General features: G+C 39.5%; 2 protein-coding genes across 2 annotated transcripts; one reads left to right on the top strand and one right to left on the bottom strand.

Annotated features, from left to right (window-relative positions):
* Positions 1-193: 193 nt before the first annotated feature.
* vps33b (VPS33B late endosome and lysosome associated) lies at positions 194-13,650 on the bottom strand. Its single transcript, XM_021307656.2, has 25 exons — positions 13,525-13,650; positions 13,341-13,379; positions 13,154-13,255; positions 11,226-11,306; positions 11,076-11,137; positions 10,951-11,000; positions 10,642-10,709; positions 9,506-9,551; positions 9,321-9,415; positions 7,986-8,090; positions 7,801-7,891; positions 7,646-7,723; positions 6,775-6,848; positions 6,612-6,698; positions 6,440-6,530; positions 6,283-6,357; positions 5,407-5,471; positions 5,245-5,299; positions 5,114-5,160; positions 4,786-4,918; positions 2,939-3,012; positions 2,726-2,827; positions 2,566-2,641; positions 2,323-2,442; positions 194-425 (listed from the first exon to the last, which is right to left on the bottom strand). The coding sequence occupies exons 3-25, from the start codon at positions 13,247-13,249 to the stop codon at positions 346-348; spliced, it is 1,851 nt and encodes a 616-aa protein (XP_021163331.2). The 5' UTR covers positions 13,250-13,255; positions 13,341-13,379; positions 13,525-13,650; the 3' UTR covers positions 194-345.
* A 12-nt stretch (positions 13,651-13,662) lies between these two features.
* On the top strand, positions 13,663-16,886 carry hddc3 (HD domain containing 3). Its single transcript, XM_012880767.3, has 4 exons — positions 13,663-13,808; positions 14,081-14,136; positions 14,684-14,924; positions 16,659-16,886. The coding sequence occupies exons 1-4, from the start codon at positions 13,697-13,699 to the stop codon at positions 16,787-16,789; spliced, it is 540 nt and encodes a 179-aa protein (XP_012736221.2). The 5' UTR covers positions 13,663-13,696; the 3' UTR covers positions 16,790-16,886.
* The last annotated feature ends 1,405 nt before the right edge of the window (positions 16,887-18,291 follow it).

The following is an 18,291-nucleotide window of genomic DNA, read 5'->3' as shown; positions in this document are numbered from 1 at the left end:
TTGCAAACTGGAGTCAGCCGCCGGCGGCTTCTTCTATTCACCGCCCACCCTCTAACTGGTTCGGCATACGCCCATGTGAAAACAATCACACACAATACTTCTATGGAGGGTGTGGCGTGTTTCTGCCATAATCAGACTGGTTAACAGACAGCGGATTGAAAATGCAGCTTAATAAAGAAAAATAACAGACATGTTTAAAAAAAAACACACATTTATTCGCTTTATACATTTTTTTACAGTTCTGTTAATGAAGGTGACAAAGCATGAGCAAACATTCAGAGCTGAAAGGGATGTGTGACGTGAGGCAGCAGGAATGTGTCTTTTTCCAGTCAATGTCCTCAGGCTTTATACGTGGTTGTCCAGCAGAGCCTCCAGGAGCCTCGAACTGTTTGTGATTGCAGTTGTTACCACAATGAATTTATAACCTGGAAAAGACAACAGTAGTTTTAATGATTACGTGTTTTATTTTCCTCCATCAAAGCTACAGTTAAATGTGACAGGGCCGCCCCAAGATTATCTGGGGGCTTAAGAAGAATTTGATTTGGTGGCCGACTGCCTGTCAAGCCTACCGCCCGCTAGCCGAGAACAGCAGCATTTCAAAACTGGTTTGGAAGAATGAGCTTAGTTTCATTGGTTCGGGGTACAAAGGTTTCAAAAAGAACCACAGAACATTAGCAAATATTCTTTAACATGCAGAAAATATTTAACTAATAGCATTCAATTATAATTGTAAGATTTTTCATTGTACGTTTACAAAACAAAACAAAAAAAAAACATTTGCCAGTACTTGTGAAGCTTAAACATACTTAGATTTTAAACCATTTGAAGTCTATTAAGCAATTCTCATTCTGTATAAACAAATGTCAGCTTTTATACAAAGGTCTGAGTGTATACTCAATTCTGATTGGTTGCAGGGTGTCTGTTAAAAAGTAGTTTAGGACGCCTATAAATAAAAGTTCCAGTCAAATTGCCTGATTGTTCTAAATTATTGCGCTGGCTCAAATGTTAGCTGGTAAGGACAAGTCAGTTGACGCTGGCAATGCGTCACAACGAGAGATATTAAATAGTTCCCTGGGAACTTGTGAAAAACTAATTTTAAACATTAAAATATTAATAACTGATTTAATATTAATTTATTTTGTAAGTGACCATGATAAAAGCAGGATAATGCCCTTCAATATGTCCATTATCAGAAATTAATGGATGGTTTATGCCTCCGCGGTTTCCATTAAGTTCTGATAAAGGACGCCTCGTCAGGCATTATCCTTTACTTGAGCCATGCTCTGTGTGAAAACTCAAGCATTCTTGGAAGCCCCCAGATAATTTAAGGGGCCTGAGGCAGGATATTATTTCACTTATGCCAACTTTAAACAACAATATGACAACATGGAAAAAATGTCCCCAAGTCTTTAAAAAAATTGGACATATTTTTCTAATTATAAGATCTTAATTACACAAAGCCTGTAAATGAAAGCAACAATAACTAGTTAAGCAATTAACATATGGAAAATAACAAAAATGATAAAGAACAAATTGTTCAGTGTATTCATATCCATGGCTAAAAGTGCCACACTTCAATTTATGAGAAAAGACGTTAATAAACATTAAAATATATAATGAATTTTGATAAATATATAAATAAGTAAAAATATATTTTTAGCAATTTGAATGTGTCAACAGTGTATTAAATATACAAATATTTAATGTAATTAATAAATGTCTGGTTTCATTATGTGTTTAACTCATAATTAATTCAGTATTTAAGTATTTTATAGTCTGCTAAATTACACTGTCACCATAGATTAACATCTGATTGGTCCACAGTAAAGCAACTGCAGACCAATCACCTTCTCTATAGCGCTTTTAGCTCCGCCTACATCCTTTGATGGGTAAGGCTGACAAGCAAGATAAATTCATGGCATGCTGCAACAAAGGCTAGTGTAATAATTACTGAAAAAAAATTCTTAAATGATTAAAAAAGTTTCAACAAATATTGAATGTACAATTTGTTGAATTAGTGTCACATTTATTTCTGTAAGAAATAAATTATTTCAACATATGAGTCAGTCAAGTATTTAATGAATTAATGTTCATATTTAATGTTTTATTTAAAAAATGACGCATTTAAATATTTACTTGGAGACGTAATGTGTTGAACAGTGGTACATTAGGCCTATAAGAAAATTTAAATACACTATTTTGTCAAAAAAAAGTGTTATTACAAGATTTATAAAAAGGAAACAGTGATGATTTCTACCTCTCTTTTAAAACCAATGTTCTGTTAAAAGCATTCCCAGTTACTTTTCGATCATTTATGTTCACCTTTCTCTTTTCCCAGAAAACGGAGTGCTGAAATCTCAGAGAAGGTGCATCCACCGAGGAACATGACCAGAATGATCCGCTGAGCGTCGCTCTTAGGCTTAAAATCAGCTCCGCTGCTGCCTGAAATGGGACAGAAAAATAAAATTTAGGCAGCTTTAAAAAAGAAAAGAAGCTCAAATTAATGTTGTTGCACTCACAGCTTTTAAACATTTTGGATTAGAGGAAATTTCCCAGCGATCTAACCTGTAACAGCAAACTCATGCCCATTTATCAGCCTGGTTACTTCTTCCAGGCCCGTCCAGCCGTCTCGCTCCAACACCTGTGCAAAAACCAAAGAGAACAGGAAAATGATTTTGGTTTCCATGTGGTGAAAACTCCCATCCGGAGGAAGGAGAGGACTCACCTGCTCAATAAGTTTGCAGCTTAGGGGGACGTAGGCGCCGCTGAAGATATAGGCCATGTCTCGAGGAACGCGTAGGTCATATTCTTCATCTGACTTTGGTACCTTTACCAAAAAATATAGTTAGAAAAGTCCAGTTTCTCTACGATAGACAGGAAAAGTTAGCTGCCCACACCATGAAGCCGTAAAACAGTGGAGAGGATCGTTGTTCTTTACCAGGTTGAGCTTTCGACTCAAGGCTCTAAAATTGCTCTTCTTGGCCAGAGAAGAAAAGGCGTCAGTCAGTTTTCCTACACAAAAATAAAAAATACTTTTCTACACATCTTCCAGTAGCGTTAATAATATTAGAAAAATGCAATAAAGATATATGGGAGAAAAGAGTAATTTTGGCAGAGTTTGAACCACAGCTTCTCTTATGATTCATTTCATCAAATTTCCTCAATTAGTCGTCAAACGTTCATTCATGCCTGCACCTCAGGCCTGCTACAACCTCTATGAAGAACAGATGATCATTCGATTGACAACAATTACCAATGTTACAAGAAAAAAAAGAGGAATTTCCATATTTATCTCTCAGCAGTCCATAATTTAAGTCAATTAAAGCACAGTTAAGGAGTCTAATGCCTATGATGAACAGCTGAGATCTTGGATCTTTTAGGACCCATTTGTGATCAAAAGCTCACAGAACCACATGGACGAAGAATCACTTTTGGGAAACTTTACGGTTTTACTAAACCTTACTGTGAATAAAATAAGCCTCGTGTCAGGGGTGCCCAACTCCAGTCCTCAAGAGCTAATATATGCATTCTTTCCCAGCACACCTGAATCAAACGGACGCTTCGACACCAAGCCTCTGCAAAGCTAATAAGAACATTCAGCCATTGCTACAGTCATATAGACGGGAATTATAATGGTTGTAGGAAAATAGTATATACAGATCATTCCACAGACCTTCAGACTGGTGATACTGGGGCTGCAATAGTAATCCTGGATTTTCTATTAGCATATGGGAGGTGAGCTACAGATGGACTGAGGTTATATGCAGTAGAGTTGGCAGCACTGTTGATGGCGGCAGAATGGGCCTCAGCAACTAATGCAAAGGGAAGAGTGTAATTAAGGAGGCGGGTCGACTCTGGTACCATCAGATAAGGGCTGGCATTTATTCTGGGCTCAGGATAGCGTGGGTGTGGTTGAACACAAGGGAGTAGGTTAGCAGGTTATGAACTGGGCTCACACAGCTGAATTCATCTCAAATCTAACTGGAAGGCACCCACCGGTTGCTGTAGTTTCTGTCACAAGGATCAAACTGTGGAGATTACGTATGGGAGGAAGAGCATAATTAGGCTCAGATGGCTCAACAAGCAGGGAAGTCTGTCAGCAGCGGAGACCCTGAGGTGTGAAGAAGAGGAGGGTGGGTGGAGGGTTATGGTATAAAGGTGACGGGATTATTTAATAGAAACTTAAATGAGGTTGGCTGAGTGTTAAAGAGGCGGTAACGCAACAGAGTGAATTTAATTAGCTGTTAAACACTAAAGAAGAAAGAAAAATAGCTTTTTGGTTCAGGCGTGTTGGAAAAGGAAGCATCTAAGTTGCAGGATAGGACCTTTGGAGGACTGGGCTTAGGCACCTTTGCCTTGTGTCAACCTTGTCCAGAAGCAACGTTAGCATCTCTGGGCTCAGAGGAATGGGTTGTATCAGGTCAAGGAAATCTAGGCAGTTTTCACATAAAAAACAAAAGAAAACACTCTGCACACCGGACTGGCCAGCGGTAGAGGATTCTGAAGAGCTCACAAACTAAAACAACCAAAAGAAAACCCTGAGATTCCTTGTGATTATTTTATCCTCCATGTCACAATGACCCAGAAACACCTAACAGACAAAACAGCTCTTTTCAGAATGTGCTGCAACCTGAAACTCAGGAAAATCTGAGTTTCTACAGCTTCAATGGAGCCAAGAAAGAAAAAACAGCAATATGTGGTTCATGCTGTATGCAACAGTGAAAGAAAAGCGCATTATTCATGTTTCTAAAACTTTTTAAATGTGAGTTTGTAGAACCGTTTTACCTGCAGTCCTGTCATTGACCAGTTTGCCCACTTTGCTCTCCATAACGGTGAGCGTCTCCCCCGGCTGCTGCTCCACCAGCAGCCCCAGCTGCTTCAGGTTGGAGAACGTGAGCAGATGGTCCGCTCCGTAGCTCTGATGGGTTCAGACAGAGAAAACAGAACGGGTCAAACACGGAACCGCGTGATCAGCGCGGGTCCTCAGGTTTGCCGTTTGTGTGTCTGCTGGCAGGAAATCACACGTGAAGCAGCTTCCTTCTCACACACATCACTGCATCTTTGCCGTTCACACTTTTCTTTTGACTCCACGTTTTAATATCTGTGTGCTCACCTGGAGATACTGCGCCTTTAACGACCTGAAATCTTTCGGCAGGAGTCCTGCAAGAGAAGCAGTCACAAGCCCGTCTTAAAAACGTTGAAACAAACAGACGTGTCTGCCAGGAAGCTCAGACGGGAATTCACCGTTTTCCGTGACCGACAGAAGGCACAGCAGCCGGAGGCTTTCAATCATGGAGACCTAAGGACCAAAGAAGAGAGGACAGAAGAACGAGAGGGGCGTTTCTTAGAAGGTTCTCGGTTCTGGAGCCTTTCTTTCAACCAACACCGGTGACAGGAGAAGCCCACCTGTCTGTTGATGTGCTCCTCTATGAAGGAAACACATTCACGGATTTCAAATCCTTCAAGTAAACCTGAGGGAACACAAGAGCGTCAGTATACTACCAACCTGCAGCCATGATCTGCTCGTGATAAATAATGAAGCACAAAACAAAACATGCATCTCTGCTTTACAATTATAGATGACTTAAAGGTCACAAATGAGAAAAGAGGCGCCGCGTGTGGACAAGCAGGCTGGGAGGACAACCAAGGAACAAAATAAGGTAGCAGCCGCGTCTAATGCTTTTATCCAGCCAGGAAGGTCCGACTGAGACGTAGTGTCTCTGCGGCATGGAAGCCGGTGTGCACAAAGCAGAAGAGGATGATCAAAGCAATTACTAGTTTAAAAATAGTTTCAGGAGCTTTTTTTGTCTTATTTTCACAGCTTTATTGTTGCAGAACTAAAAAGAAGTCATTTGTAGCTTAGTTTGGTAGCAAAATTCCTCAGGAAGAGCATTAATTGATTGATTGATTGATTGATTGATTGATTGATTAGTTAATTGATTGATTGATTGGTTGGTTGGTTGGTTGATTGATTGATTGATTGATTGATTGATTGATTGATTGATTGATTGATTGATTGATTGAGCATGAAGCAAACAAGTGAAGTCAGAACATGTAAAATCAACACAAATGGAATACAAAATAAAAAAAATCTGGCTGTATCTGAGACATCATCAGGCATAAAAATGAACATAATCACATTTAATTGTGTGTAAAATCTAAGAAGTAAAATCTGAATTTCTAAGTGAAGATAAAGTTTCCGTCGCAGCCCAGAGAAAAGCCTCCATGAAGCTGAACTAAGAGACAGGAACCGGATCTAAAGCGAGGACGTGTTCGTCTTACAGTGCTCGGTCTTCAACAGCTCCTGGAAATCCTGCTTTGTTTTCTTCTTCATAATCGACTCGCTGGCGCTGATGTCTGAAAGAGAGACCGCCGTGAGGAGCTGCAGCGTGGCTCATTTCCACACAGCGTGTGATAATCTGTGGCAGGTGACGCTCACGTAGGGTAAGCAGCCGGTGCTCCTGCTTTAAACCCTTCAGCTCCTCAGACACAAACGCCTTCATCTGCTTTATGTCCATCCCTTGTCTCTTCTGCAGGATTCAGAGACGGGAGGAAGATTAAGACCGTCCACTCCGTCAGCCACCTGAGCTACGGTCCTAACATTTACTCACGTCATACGCAATCTGGAGGTTCCTGGCTTTCTGGCTGAGGAAGCCGAAGACGTTGGAGAAATGCTCGTTTCGGATTTCGTTAAACACCTGCGAGAAACGGACAAACGTTGAGCTTCGGGCCTGAAAACAGCGGACGGACGGACGGCTCCGGCGCCCGGCCTACCTTATCCTGGGAGTTCAGCATGACTTTTATACTCTTGTCAGAGGAGGTGACATCGGTTCCGAACTCCACGCATCCTGCAGAACAAGATGCAGACATGAAACTGCAGAAAGAGTCGCACTAATGGATAATAAACAGGCTTTGGTTTGCCAGGATTCAGTCAGTAATGCCAAACTTGATTCAATTAAAAGCAAAAAAACATTAATAAAGTGTTAATAACTTAATTTTTATCCTGAGCAAATCCTGCTTTTTTATTTCCACTTAAATGTTTGAGGAATCAGAGGAACTTTTTGATTTTATGCATTTTTTTTAAATCCCAACTTGACTCAGTAAGTTTCTGCAGGAACTTTAAGGGATAATCTTCCTTTCTTTCTTTCTTTCTTAACACTCAGAGCATCTTTGCTCCGACGCAGTAAAATGTAATTACCAGATAAGAAGCTGTTTATCTGTTTAAACTCACTGCTGGTGTGAAACAATTTAAATCTAAAATACGTTGGAAATGTGGTTAATCCATTTCAACAAGCTTTTTATGCTGGGGTTGCATGGTGGCACTGTTGCAGCCAGGTCCAAATCCCAGCCTGGTGTCTTTCTGCATGCAGTTTGCATGTTCTCCCGTGAAGATTTCTCTTCCATTTGTGTTTTCATGTTAAACTTCAAACAAACAAGTTTCTGTCGCACTAACGACATTTAAGCTTTTGTTTTTAAATGTGAGGTTAGAAGTTGAGGGATATGTAATCTGAACATACTGCTGGGTAATTTTAATTATTTTGGTCTGTAGGAAACTGTTTTTTAACTCTTTTTTTCTTTTAAACCGACAGGATGTAAAAAATATTCCTTCATTGAGCCTCAGTTGACCGAACGAAGCGATACCCACCACATTTGATCCTAAATATATCGTCCACCAGCCCCTCGTAGACGACTTGTGAGCATAAGGGAGTGACAAAGTCCACATCTGTTAAAGACAAGAGTGATGTTAGAGTGGAGAGACTAAGCACAGCGCAGCCTGGATCCACTCCGATTGTTTCTCACCGCGATCGATGAGAAAAACATTCCCGATTTCAGCCAGCCGAGGCTTTTGATCTCCCTCTTCTACCTGCTCCCGCCACGACTCGTAGGTCATCTAGGGACGGAAAAATCAGCAACAGATGAGTCAACACAGAGAAAGCCACAGGATCTGAAAGTCAAACTTTTTTATTTTTTATAACTTTCTGGACCTTAGAACAACGTCCGATCCCGTAGACCTTGGAGAACGGCCCGAAGAGGGAGTGAAGGAGGTGTAGAGCACTGCCAGCAGTTCTCACCCATCGCTGGTCTCCTGCCTGCAGGAAGAAGAAGCTCATGAGCTAAAAGGGTTGTTGTTGTTCATCTCAAGTCATTCTGAGTGGATAACCTCAAAAGGTAACGTATCTTCACATGCTACATTTTTAAAAATGTGTTTAATGTTTATTTTTCCCTCCGTGCTGACTAAATCTGAGGCGTGAGTCTTCAAAACTCCTAATCTTTATGTTCTTTACACCAAACAATTTGCTTTAAAGCATCTGGAACATAATCAGCAGGAAAAAAAGACTAAAACGCATTAAACAAAAACTGTCCACAAACAAATAAATAAATAAATAAAACGATAAACCAGAATAAACCCAAAAATAACATGTAGAAAATCTAGGATAGGTAAGGAAATTAGCTTATACAGAGTTCCTACACAATGTTCAAGTCAATATTCCTTTTTTTAGTCCAACTTTAAGTATAAATAGAGGATTACACCATAGAACTGACTGAGAAGAAGACAGAAGGACAAACCAACGGATGGTTGGACGACAGACGGACAGATAAAGCTTAAATAATGAGACAATAAATGAAGCCTGGAAATATTTTTTTTAATATCCATCTTATTTTTTGATTCTTATTCGGATTATTTTAAAAAAAAAATACTTAAATTGTGTACTTTTCCAAACATGCATGTAGAGTCTTTTACAGGCGCTCTGAGGTAGTGGGGCTGGACGATATGGCATAAAACTAAAATCTCAGATTTTATTAGACCAAATCCGATTAATCGTTTTTTTTTTTTTAAACCTCCTTTTCGTTTCACAAAATGAAACTAAAGATATTATTTGAAAAACTTGTTTTTATGTCAAGCATTTCGTCTGGAAGTACAATTAAATACAAGCTGTGAAATAATGCTGGTAAAACAAGATGGCCGCCCTGCCGCTGTAAACAATGAAAATATAACAAAATCTTTGCTGCTGGTGGTTTTATGCAATGAGCTAACAGGCTTCACTTCACTTGTGTAACTTCAAAACTAACTTTAAAAATTTGTATTAATTAAATAAAGTGCCTTGTATTATGGTATTATGGTTCCTCTTTACAATATTTTGACAATATATTTTCCTAAACATACATCCAGCATTGCTGCTGTTGATTTCATGGAAGCTCAATGAGATAATTTCCTAAATAAAATCCAGATTTTCCAAAAACTGAATCTTCATACATTTTAAATTCAAATGAATCGGTTAATTCGATTTATCACCCAGTTGTTAAAACCCCCAACGTACCAGGAAGTTGTCTCTGAAGAACTCGGGAAGCTCCAGACTGATGATGTCATCGTCCAGTGGAAGGAGGTAGAAAGCCCATTCATCCGTGGTCACATCTGCAGGAGGACAGACACAACTTCAGCGCTCTCAGTCGCCTTTCACTGCTGACCGTTAATAAATCAAAGCAGCAGCAGAGAGAAACTGACCACCAAAGATGCCCTGCTCCTCCAGCACCGCCTCACAGGCGTAGAACTGAACAGGAAGGAGAAAGGCGGCGGGTAAACGACGACATTCACACAATCTAAACAAACTTAGAAATCATTTTACACTGGACCAGATGGTGTCACAGAACTGGACAGGACTTGTTTAAATGGAGCTTATCAATAAAGCACCTTTAAACCAACAGAAATTTGCAATTCACTCAAGCAAAAACAGCTAAACTCTACAAAAAAGTAAACCGACAAATAACCAAATACCACCTAGAAATATCAAATCAGATTAAAATGGGTGAATTTAACATCTAACAATTTAAATAGTTTTTTATATAACTCAATAGAACTTTACAGTAGGCCAGTCACAATAAAACAATTTACTCAACGATAAACCTTCCTAAAAATGATTGCAATGTACCATAATATTGTCATTTGGAGACCTTTTTCTACTAATATAATAACGGCATAATAACGAGCATATCCTCTCAACATAACGGCGAAGATAAATTAAGCAGTTAGCCGACGTCATTTAGCTTAAATCCAAAAAACTCCCACCCTCCAGCGGTCGTGTTCGGCTTTCCATTTTCTTTTCTAAGTACCGTTTCTCTGGCTCTCCCTCTCGTGCTACACTTTAAGCTTGTGCCTAAAACAAGTTTTAACCCCTTCTACACTGAGGAAACGAGAAGGAAGGGGGGAGCAGACACCGATGCATCGCACTGAAACCTTTTGTTATCCAGTCTCAGAGAGAGGAGAGGGAAACTTAGAGGGGGAAAACGGAAATTATTGCCCTTATTGTAATTAATCATGCGATTAATTGATTATCGTAGCAGTCCTACTCCACAGAACATATGTTTAATGAATTACATTAAACTGGATCACAGCTGTACTGATTTTCCCTTCAATAACTGAACTGAAATGATTAAAACGGGATTATATGCTCATTTAAAATTAATTAGATTAAACCCGGTTATAACTGGTCGGAGCAGAACTGCTCAGATTTGAATGGAAAAGTCAGATGAGGTGCTTTGGCTAATAAGCATATAAACTGGTGGTAATCCATTAAATCTGAACAACGTTGGCGTCACAGGAGCCAAACGTGGGTTTGACTCTTGCAGCAGAGGAGGACGTGCCTTTTGGGGGGTGAAAATGATCTTGTATCGTCTGTATTTTCCTGCTGCCTTGTCTGCATTGACCACATCTGAGAAGAGGGAGAATAGATCATGAATAAAAAATACTTAGGCAAGATGAGTCAAACTTGTTAATTTAATACTTTTCTAAGTTTGCAGTCCTTAATTTGTCAAATGTCCACACAGTGGCCTTTATAAGGGCTACGGTTGGATATATCTATATACAACAGATATATTACATGCAGAACGGGAGCAGGTTGTAAAAAAGACTCTATGCTGGTGAGGCGAGACAAAACAATCCACTTTACTTACCACAAATCCACTTTACGGTTTGTATTCGTGGTCGAATCAGAAAGCAGAGCCTGTAAAAGTTGTGATGAAGTCAGATAACACATCCAGGTATAAAAAACCTTTTTACATAATTAATAAGGACTCACTGATCTGAGATGCTGCTTATAGGTTTGTACTCCACTTTGTAAAGTTTGTCGACTTCATGTTGCTGCAAAACGGGACAAATCAAACGTGTTGAAAGTATTGGAACCACGAGCTGTTTGCACTGAGACAAAATAGAAGCAAACACGGTTTACCTTTAATATCGAAACATTTGCAATTCGATCCAGTGGACTCATCAAGTCCGAATCAATGAACAGGTCCTTCTTCCCCGGCAACTGTGTGAAAACAAAAAGGATCAGTGTGGATAACAGAAGGTTAGCATGTTTCACATTAGCATGTACCAACACCAAGCACCTGCTCCACAATCAACCTGAAATCTAACCCGAATGCAGGGCTGGACGATAATTCAATAACAATATATATCGATGATAGAAAAAAAGGGTAAATAAAAAGTTCAATAAAATAACATTTTTCCTTCCTTTTGCATTCTAGTAATGTACGTTAATATTACAGTCATCACATTCTCCCAACCGATCAACCCCTTCAAAGAGTTCTGAGAGCGTTCCTTTTTTCTTTTTAAAAAACTTGTAGTTTTGGTTGATTGAATAAAGGGTTGAGTTTGAATTCATTTACCAACCAATTTTAAAAATGGTCATTAAGCGACAGTATAAAATGGCCAGGGCTGCACGTAAAATCTATGTTTTGTTGATAATTATCGATATCAATCAATGTGATTTCTATTTAAACAATATGCTTTTTTTCTATATCGTCCAGCCATACCCTAATCCCTGTGGATGAATCAAAGAGCTGTTTTTAGACCGATGTCATGCCGTGTGTTTGGAGGCGTGAAGGCAAGGCTTCCAAACCTAAGAAGATGGAGGTAGCAGCATCATGCTGGGGTCCAGTTTGATATTGGTGCATCTCACAAAACAGAGAGACTAATGAAGATGAAGGACAAGCAACAAAATCTTCAACTTGACCTCTAATCAGCCATACTGGCCCATGGAAATCTCTCTCTGGAAGAGTCAGGTTGACAATTTCACACCTAAGGACACAGTTCTAACTGTCAAGCATAGCAGTGGCGGTTTCATGTCGTGGCGGCTGTTCAGCTCCCAGTGGTAACGCTGCATTGCATAAATCGGATTGTAGTATGAAGACAGCGAACTAACTCCACTTTCTTCAACTTCATCTCTAATCCTCAGATAGACAGCTGAGATCTGGACTCAGCGGTGTGTTCCAGCAGCACAATGAACCCGAACTCATTTGGGATTGAATACAGTAGGGTTTGTGTAATAGCACTGACCCCAATGCCATTGAAATGAACTTTAAATGAAATCTAACAATTCTGTGAAGGAAAGGGGTCAAACATTAAGCCAGAATGATGCCAGCAGTTTGAGAATGGCTACAGAAAGCGAGTAGTTTAAACACATTTGACCAGATTAGACTATGTTGTGTTTAAACCTGAGCCCGATATGTATAGTTTTGAACCTGTATGGCTTGCAGAAAATCAAAACACATTCTAATTTGAGCAATTCTATTCAATTTAATGGTTTTTATATAGCGCCAATTCATAACATGTCTTCTTAAGTCTCTTTCCAAAGTCAGACTCCATCAGATCCTCCAGGTTGGTCAGAAAGTTTCCTCTCTAAGGAAACCCAGCAGGATGCATCCAAGTCTCTCCAAGCAGCATTCACTCCTCCTGAAAGAGCGTAGAGCCACAGTGGACAGTCGTCTGCATTGTTGATGGCTTTGCAGCAATCCCTCATACTGAGCATGCATGAAGCGACAGTGGAGAGGAAAACTCCCCTTTAACAAGGAGGAGAACCTCCAGCAGAACCAGAACCAGGCTCAGTGTGAACGCTCATCTGCCTCGACCCACTGGGGCTTAGAGAAGACAGAGCAGAGACACAGAAAGCACAGAAGCTCACATTGACCCAGGAGTACTTTCTATGTTAGATGGTAATAGAGAATGATCTGCCTCCCCAATTCTTATTTCTAAAAAACAATGAAGGTAAATGCTGTTATTCCATCTTAGCAAAACTAGAGGATACACCTGTAGACCAATGTCAGGTGGCATTCAGATGAGCCCACAGGTGTAGCGTTGTGTGGATCTGGTTCCCACCTGTTCCAGCAGGTAGATGAGCTGATCTCTGACCAGCCTCTTCAGCAGAGACAAGTCTGGGAGCTCCGGGGAGTCTCTCCTGGCACTGTGAGCCATTCTGGACTAAAACAACAACAAAGCGGATTAAATGTCAGCCACATAAAAAATTAGTAAATATAAATCATACTCACCTTTTTAAATATATTACCTGTTTAGTGTAGAAATATTAAAATTATGTTCCCAGATCCTGCCGACAGAAATGAATCGGTGCTGAGGTAAAAACCCTCCAGCAGGATTAGCTTGTCGGCTAAAAACACATCTGTCCGCTGGACTTACTGGGAAAACTTGAAAGTAAAAAAATATAATAATAATGATATCAAACAATATCTTACCTGGTAGTTTAGCAGGCGACAGAAAATAATATGTATTTCATTTTATTTTAAGTCACCGAAAAGGGACTCTATCAGGGAGGAGAAGCCACTGACTTCCGTAGGTGAGGGCGGAACGTATCATGTGAGCTGATGTTTCCCTCCGGACCCAGTACAAATCGGACCTCTGTTAGCCATGAATTCAGAAGTGATTTTAATGTTAGAAACTGTTAATTTTGCTGCTGAAAAGCATCGTAAACAGCGACGTTTGGATCCAGAGGAAACGCCGTACATTAATCATCCGATCGGTAGGTGGCAGTATTCTCCCAATGTGTGATTTAACGTTGGTGACACTGAAAAAAATCAGATTTTACTGTAGAACTAAACCAACAGGGGTTTTATTTAGTTTGACATTACCTGTTAGAGATATATCTGAGCTCTTCCACTTAAAGGGTAAAGAGTTTGGTGTTTTTACTTGGAATACTTGTTATGAGCTGGGTGTTATTAAAGAGCTTTGTGTATGTTTTCTAGATTTTCTCATAAACCGGAACTGATGCTGTTTTCTGTGTTTCATTTCAAGGAGTAGCAAGAATCCTCAGCTATGAAGGAGGAGTCACAGACATTGAGGTTTTGCAAGTACGTCCTCTTGCCTGTCTTGGTCTGAAATAGGGCTGGACGATAATTCAATAACAATATATATCGATTGATGAATGCATATCGATGGTAGGAAAAAAGAGTTAATAAAAAGTTCAACAGTTTTCTTCCCTTTTGCATTCTAGCCTATTATGTAGGTTAATATTAGTTATTACATCCTGCCAACCAATCACAAACGCAGACCCAGGAACCAAGCTCCGCCCCCTTTAAAGAGTTAAAAGAGCATGCATTCTTTTTTCTCTTTTTAAAAACTTGCAGTTTTGGTAAAAACTTGGTGGAATAAAAGGTTGAGTTTGAATTCAGTGTTTGCGCGTCTGTATCTAAAATAGGTCACTAAGGTACACCATAACATGGCCAGGGCTGCAATTAAAATATATGTTTTGAATTTGTTGATAATTATCGATATCGATCAGCATTATTTTTATTTTATTGATATGCTTTTTTTTTTCCTACATCGTCCAATCCTACTCTGAAACACTCAGAACTTCCTGCAGTGCTGAGCCTCGTTGTTTTGCTCCTTGACACGCAGGCTGCTCTACTCCACGACACCGTGGAGGACACAGACACCACCCCGGAGGAGCTGGAGGCCAAATTTGGGCCGAACGTAGCCCGAATCGTCCAGGAGGTGACGGATGACAAGGGTCTGCCGAAGCAGGAGAGGAAGCGCCTGCAGGTGGAGCATGCGCCTCACTGCAGCCGGCAAGCCAAGCTGGTCAAACTGGCCGACAAGCTGTACAACCTGAGAGACCTGAACACCAGCACGCCTGTCGGTCAGCACCTCTTTTCTCTGAAAATAAAGCTCTTTATCTGTGGAGGTTGGAAGGATTTAGTTCACACACACAGAGAAATTAAACTAAACCTAAAGTTGGCAATTTTAGACCTAAATTTAGTGGAAAAAAAAACAAAAGGACATTTTATTTTGTGTCTTTAAGGCCTTCTGTATTTTTTTTTTTTTTCAGAATATCCCAATTTTTTCTTCCACGTCACAATTATGGGCTACTTTGGATTGGTCTACTACCAGATTTCCCAATGAAATTTATAGACGTTTTAGTTTTAAGCTGACAAAATGTGAAGAAGTCCCAGGGGTGTGTATACTTTCCAACCCCAGGGATCATCCCTCGTAGAGACCAACCCTTCAGGGTTGACACCCTCATTCGCTAATTTTAAGCCCATCTTAGGTGGCCAGAAAAATGTTTGCTTTCATGTTTAATATGTTAAAGTTAAAATGCCAAAATGTGCATTGATGCCTTGGAGCAAGGTCTTGGGTTCGACCTGGAGTCTTTCTATGAAGACTGCATGTTCTTCCTGTGCATGTGTGGGTTCTCTCCAGGTGACTGATAGGTTAACTGGTCTCTAAATTGCCTTTAGGTGTGGGTGCATTTTCATTTTTGACAGTGTAACTTTACAAACAGCACCCCATACAGAGTTATTTTAAAGTCTATTCTCTGAGATCCAGGGAGCCAGTGGAGGGACTTCAGAACCGGGTCCATGTTCTCTACGTTCTTAGTCTTAGTGAGGACTTCAGAACCGGGTCCATGTTCTCCACGTTCTTAGTCTTAGTGAGGACTTCAGAACCGGGTCCATGTTCTCTACGTTCTTAGTCTTAGTGGAGGGACTTCAGAACCGGGTCCATGTTCTCTACGTTCTTAGTCTTAGTGAGGACTTCAGAACCGGGTCCATGTTCTCTACGTTCTTAGTCTTGGTGAGGACTTCAGAACCGAGTCCATGTTCTCTACGTTCTTAGTCTTAGTGAGGACTTGAGAACCGGGTCCATGTTCTCTACGTTCTTAGTCTTAGTGAGGACACGGGCAGCAGGTTCTGGATGAGCTGCAGCGCTCTGATCCACTTTTTAGGCAGACCTGTGAAAACACCGTTGCAGTGATCAGTTCTACTAAAGATAAATTCATGAATTAGTTTTTCCAGATCCTGATGAGACATCAGTCCTTTAATCCTGGAAATGTTCTTCAGGTTCTAGAAGGTCCACTTTGTAATTGTCTTTAGATGAAGGTTCAGGTCTAAGTCCCTCACTACTCCCAGATTTCAGGCCTGATCAGTGGTTTCTAGCTGAAACTGTGTGCTAACTTTTGATCGCTCCTCTGTTGTTCCAAAAATAATTACTTCAGTTTTGTTTTTATTCAGTTGGAGAATAAAAACAAAAGTGACAATTCACAAAACATGTCATCTCAAGGCACTTTATAAAGTGCCTTGAGATGACATACTCTAGAAGTACTTTCCATTTTAGGGGGTGATGGCACAATAGCTTTATAAGTGGTTGTGTCTAGGAGAGAAACACAGATAAGCAGATGAGCAGATTTCTGGTCAAGATGATGAAAGAGAGCACAGTGGGTTAGTTGGAGTAAAATAACTATCTCTATGAGAGAAACGGTGTAAAACTCTGAGAAGCAGGGCCGTCTGTATTATCTATAAGATGAAATCGTTGACAGCAGTTTATATTCCATTTCCACACGTAAACCCTCTTCTTCTTCTTCTTGTTTCTGTGGCAGGTTGGTCAGCTGAGCGGGTCCAGGAGTACTTTGTTTGGGCCGCCGAGGTGGTTAGAGGTCTAAAAGGAACAAACTCAGTCCTGGAGAATAAGCTGGAGGAGCTGTTTCAGCAACGAGGGGTTCAACTCTGACTGGACAGCCTCGCCTTGACGGAGAACAGACTGTTTACATCACAAATAAGATGCTGTTTTGTTCATAAACTGTGAAAATAAATCTCATTTTTCAGTATTTTTACTGCACAGTGTCTCATACATTCTAGGACTGCTACACCGTATCAGGAGAACATGGGAATATTAGGATGATCACATTAATTATGATCAAACTAACATCTTCCCTTCCTCTTTCATTCCACTTTCTTGCCATTTATTGTAAGATTTATTACATTAGCCACTAAAAACGAAAATATCAGTTTTGGGCACCAAGGCAGTGAAAATCTGTCTACAGGGGCAAATATTTTAGTTACATTCAGACTTTTCATGCATGACACTTGATGTATGATATCCTGGCATAGACATAGATAGATAGATTGCAACTTGATATGTTGCGCAGTTCTAATATATTTATATGCAGAAATAGTATGATTGAAACCAACACAAGGAGTGGAAAGAGCCTTATTTAGAGTTTTGATGATAGTTTAATCATCCTCCAGCTAAATGGAGAAAAAAAGCATTTGGTCATTATTGTCACATGTATATTTTAGATCCAGCTCAGGCTGGAATTATGACTTTATTAAAAAAATAGACTGTGTAAAGCTCCAACATAAACTTACCAGGTTGTAGCATTTCTCTAATTCCCATATTTGGTCCCTTGGCAGGTGAAAACGGGGACAAAAGCTTAGGAAAAGATAAGAACCTTAATAAAAAAAGCCAAAAATATTCAAAAGCTCCATAATCCAGAAACATCATAACAGACTTGAGTATTATTTTTACACAACTGTAAGACCTGCAATATCAGACAGTATTTAAAATAACCTAGATAGATAGATAGATAGATAGATAGATAGATAGATAGCATTTCTGTCTCACATTATGAAAGAAGTCCAAGCTGGTTAATTTTAAAACCTAACCATATTTTATTCAACTTGAAGCATAATTACGTCTTGTGAGGACAACCTCCCAGACAATTCTGATGTTTTAGCAAACATTACTATTGTAATGGGCAAATGTCACCTTCTTAAGCAAATTGAAGAAAGGAATTACAACTAAAAGACTGCAAAATAATTTGAAATATGTAGTTTGCTGCTACATTGCGGGTTGTGGAAGAAGAATATGTGAAACAGCAAAGAATATATTCCTATTTACTAAGAAAATAATAATAATAATAATAATAATAATAATAATAATAATTATTATTATTATTATTATTATTATTATTATTATTATTATTATTATTATTATTATATTATAAAATTGTCGTTCCTTATTTTCTGTGAATGATGTCTTCAACAACCACTGGGGGCAATAGCCTAATCGCCACTAAATCTATCATCTTCTTTCATTGAACTCTTTAACTCAAGATTGTCGTGTAAAATACATATAATTTATGAAAACTCAATTAATAGAGCAAATATGATTTTTAAAAAATTGTAAAATTCGAAATGCTCTGGAAGAGGCGGAAATGGATGTCGGACCAA

This window comes from Fundulus heteroclitus, chromosome 4, assembly GCF_011125445.2.
Source record: "Fundulus heteroclitus isolate FHET01 chromosome 4, MU-UCD_Fhet_4.1, whole genome shotgun sequence".
Classification (NCBI taxonomy): Eukaryota; Metazoa; Chordata; class Actinopteri; order Cyprinodontiformes; family Fundulidae; genus Fundulus; species Fundulus heteroclitus.
This window is presented reverse-complemented; position numbering and strand designations above follow the sequence as displayed.

Excerpts from the sequence above, each read along its gene's own strand:
- vps33b (XM_021307656.2), bottom strand. The coding sequence starts at position 13,249 with ATGGCTCACAGTGCCAGGAGAGACTCCCCGGAGCTCCCAGACTTGTCT. Across the intron at positions 11,307-13,153 it reads TCATCTACCTGCTGGAACAG|TTGCCGGGGAAGAAGGACCT; the intron begins GTGGGAACCAGA and ends GTTTTCACACAG. Across the intron at positions 8,091-9,320 it reads TCTTCAGAGACAACTTCCTG|GCAGGAGACCAGCGATGGGT; the intron begins GTACGTTGGGGG and ends TTCTTCCTGCAG.
- hddc3 (XM_012880767.3), top strand. The coding sequence starts at position 13,697 with ATGAATTCAGAAGTGATTTTAATGTTAGAAACTGTTAATTTTGCTGCT. Across the intron at positions 14,137-14,683 it reads CAGACATTGAGGTTTTGCAA|GCTGCTCTACTCCACGACAC; the intron begins GTACGTCCTCTT and ends CTTGACACGCAG. Across the intron at positions 14,925-16,658 it reads GAACACCAGCACGCCTGTCG|GTTGGTCAGCTGAGCGGGTC; the intron begins GTCAGCACCTCT and ends TTTCTGTGGCAG.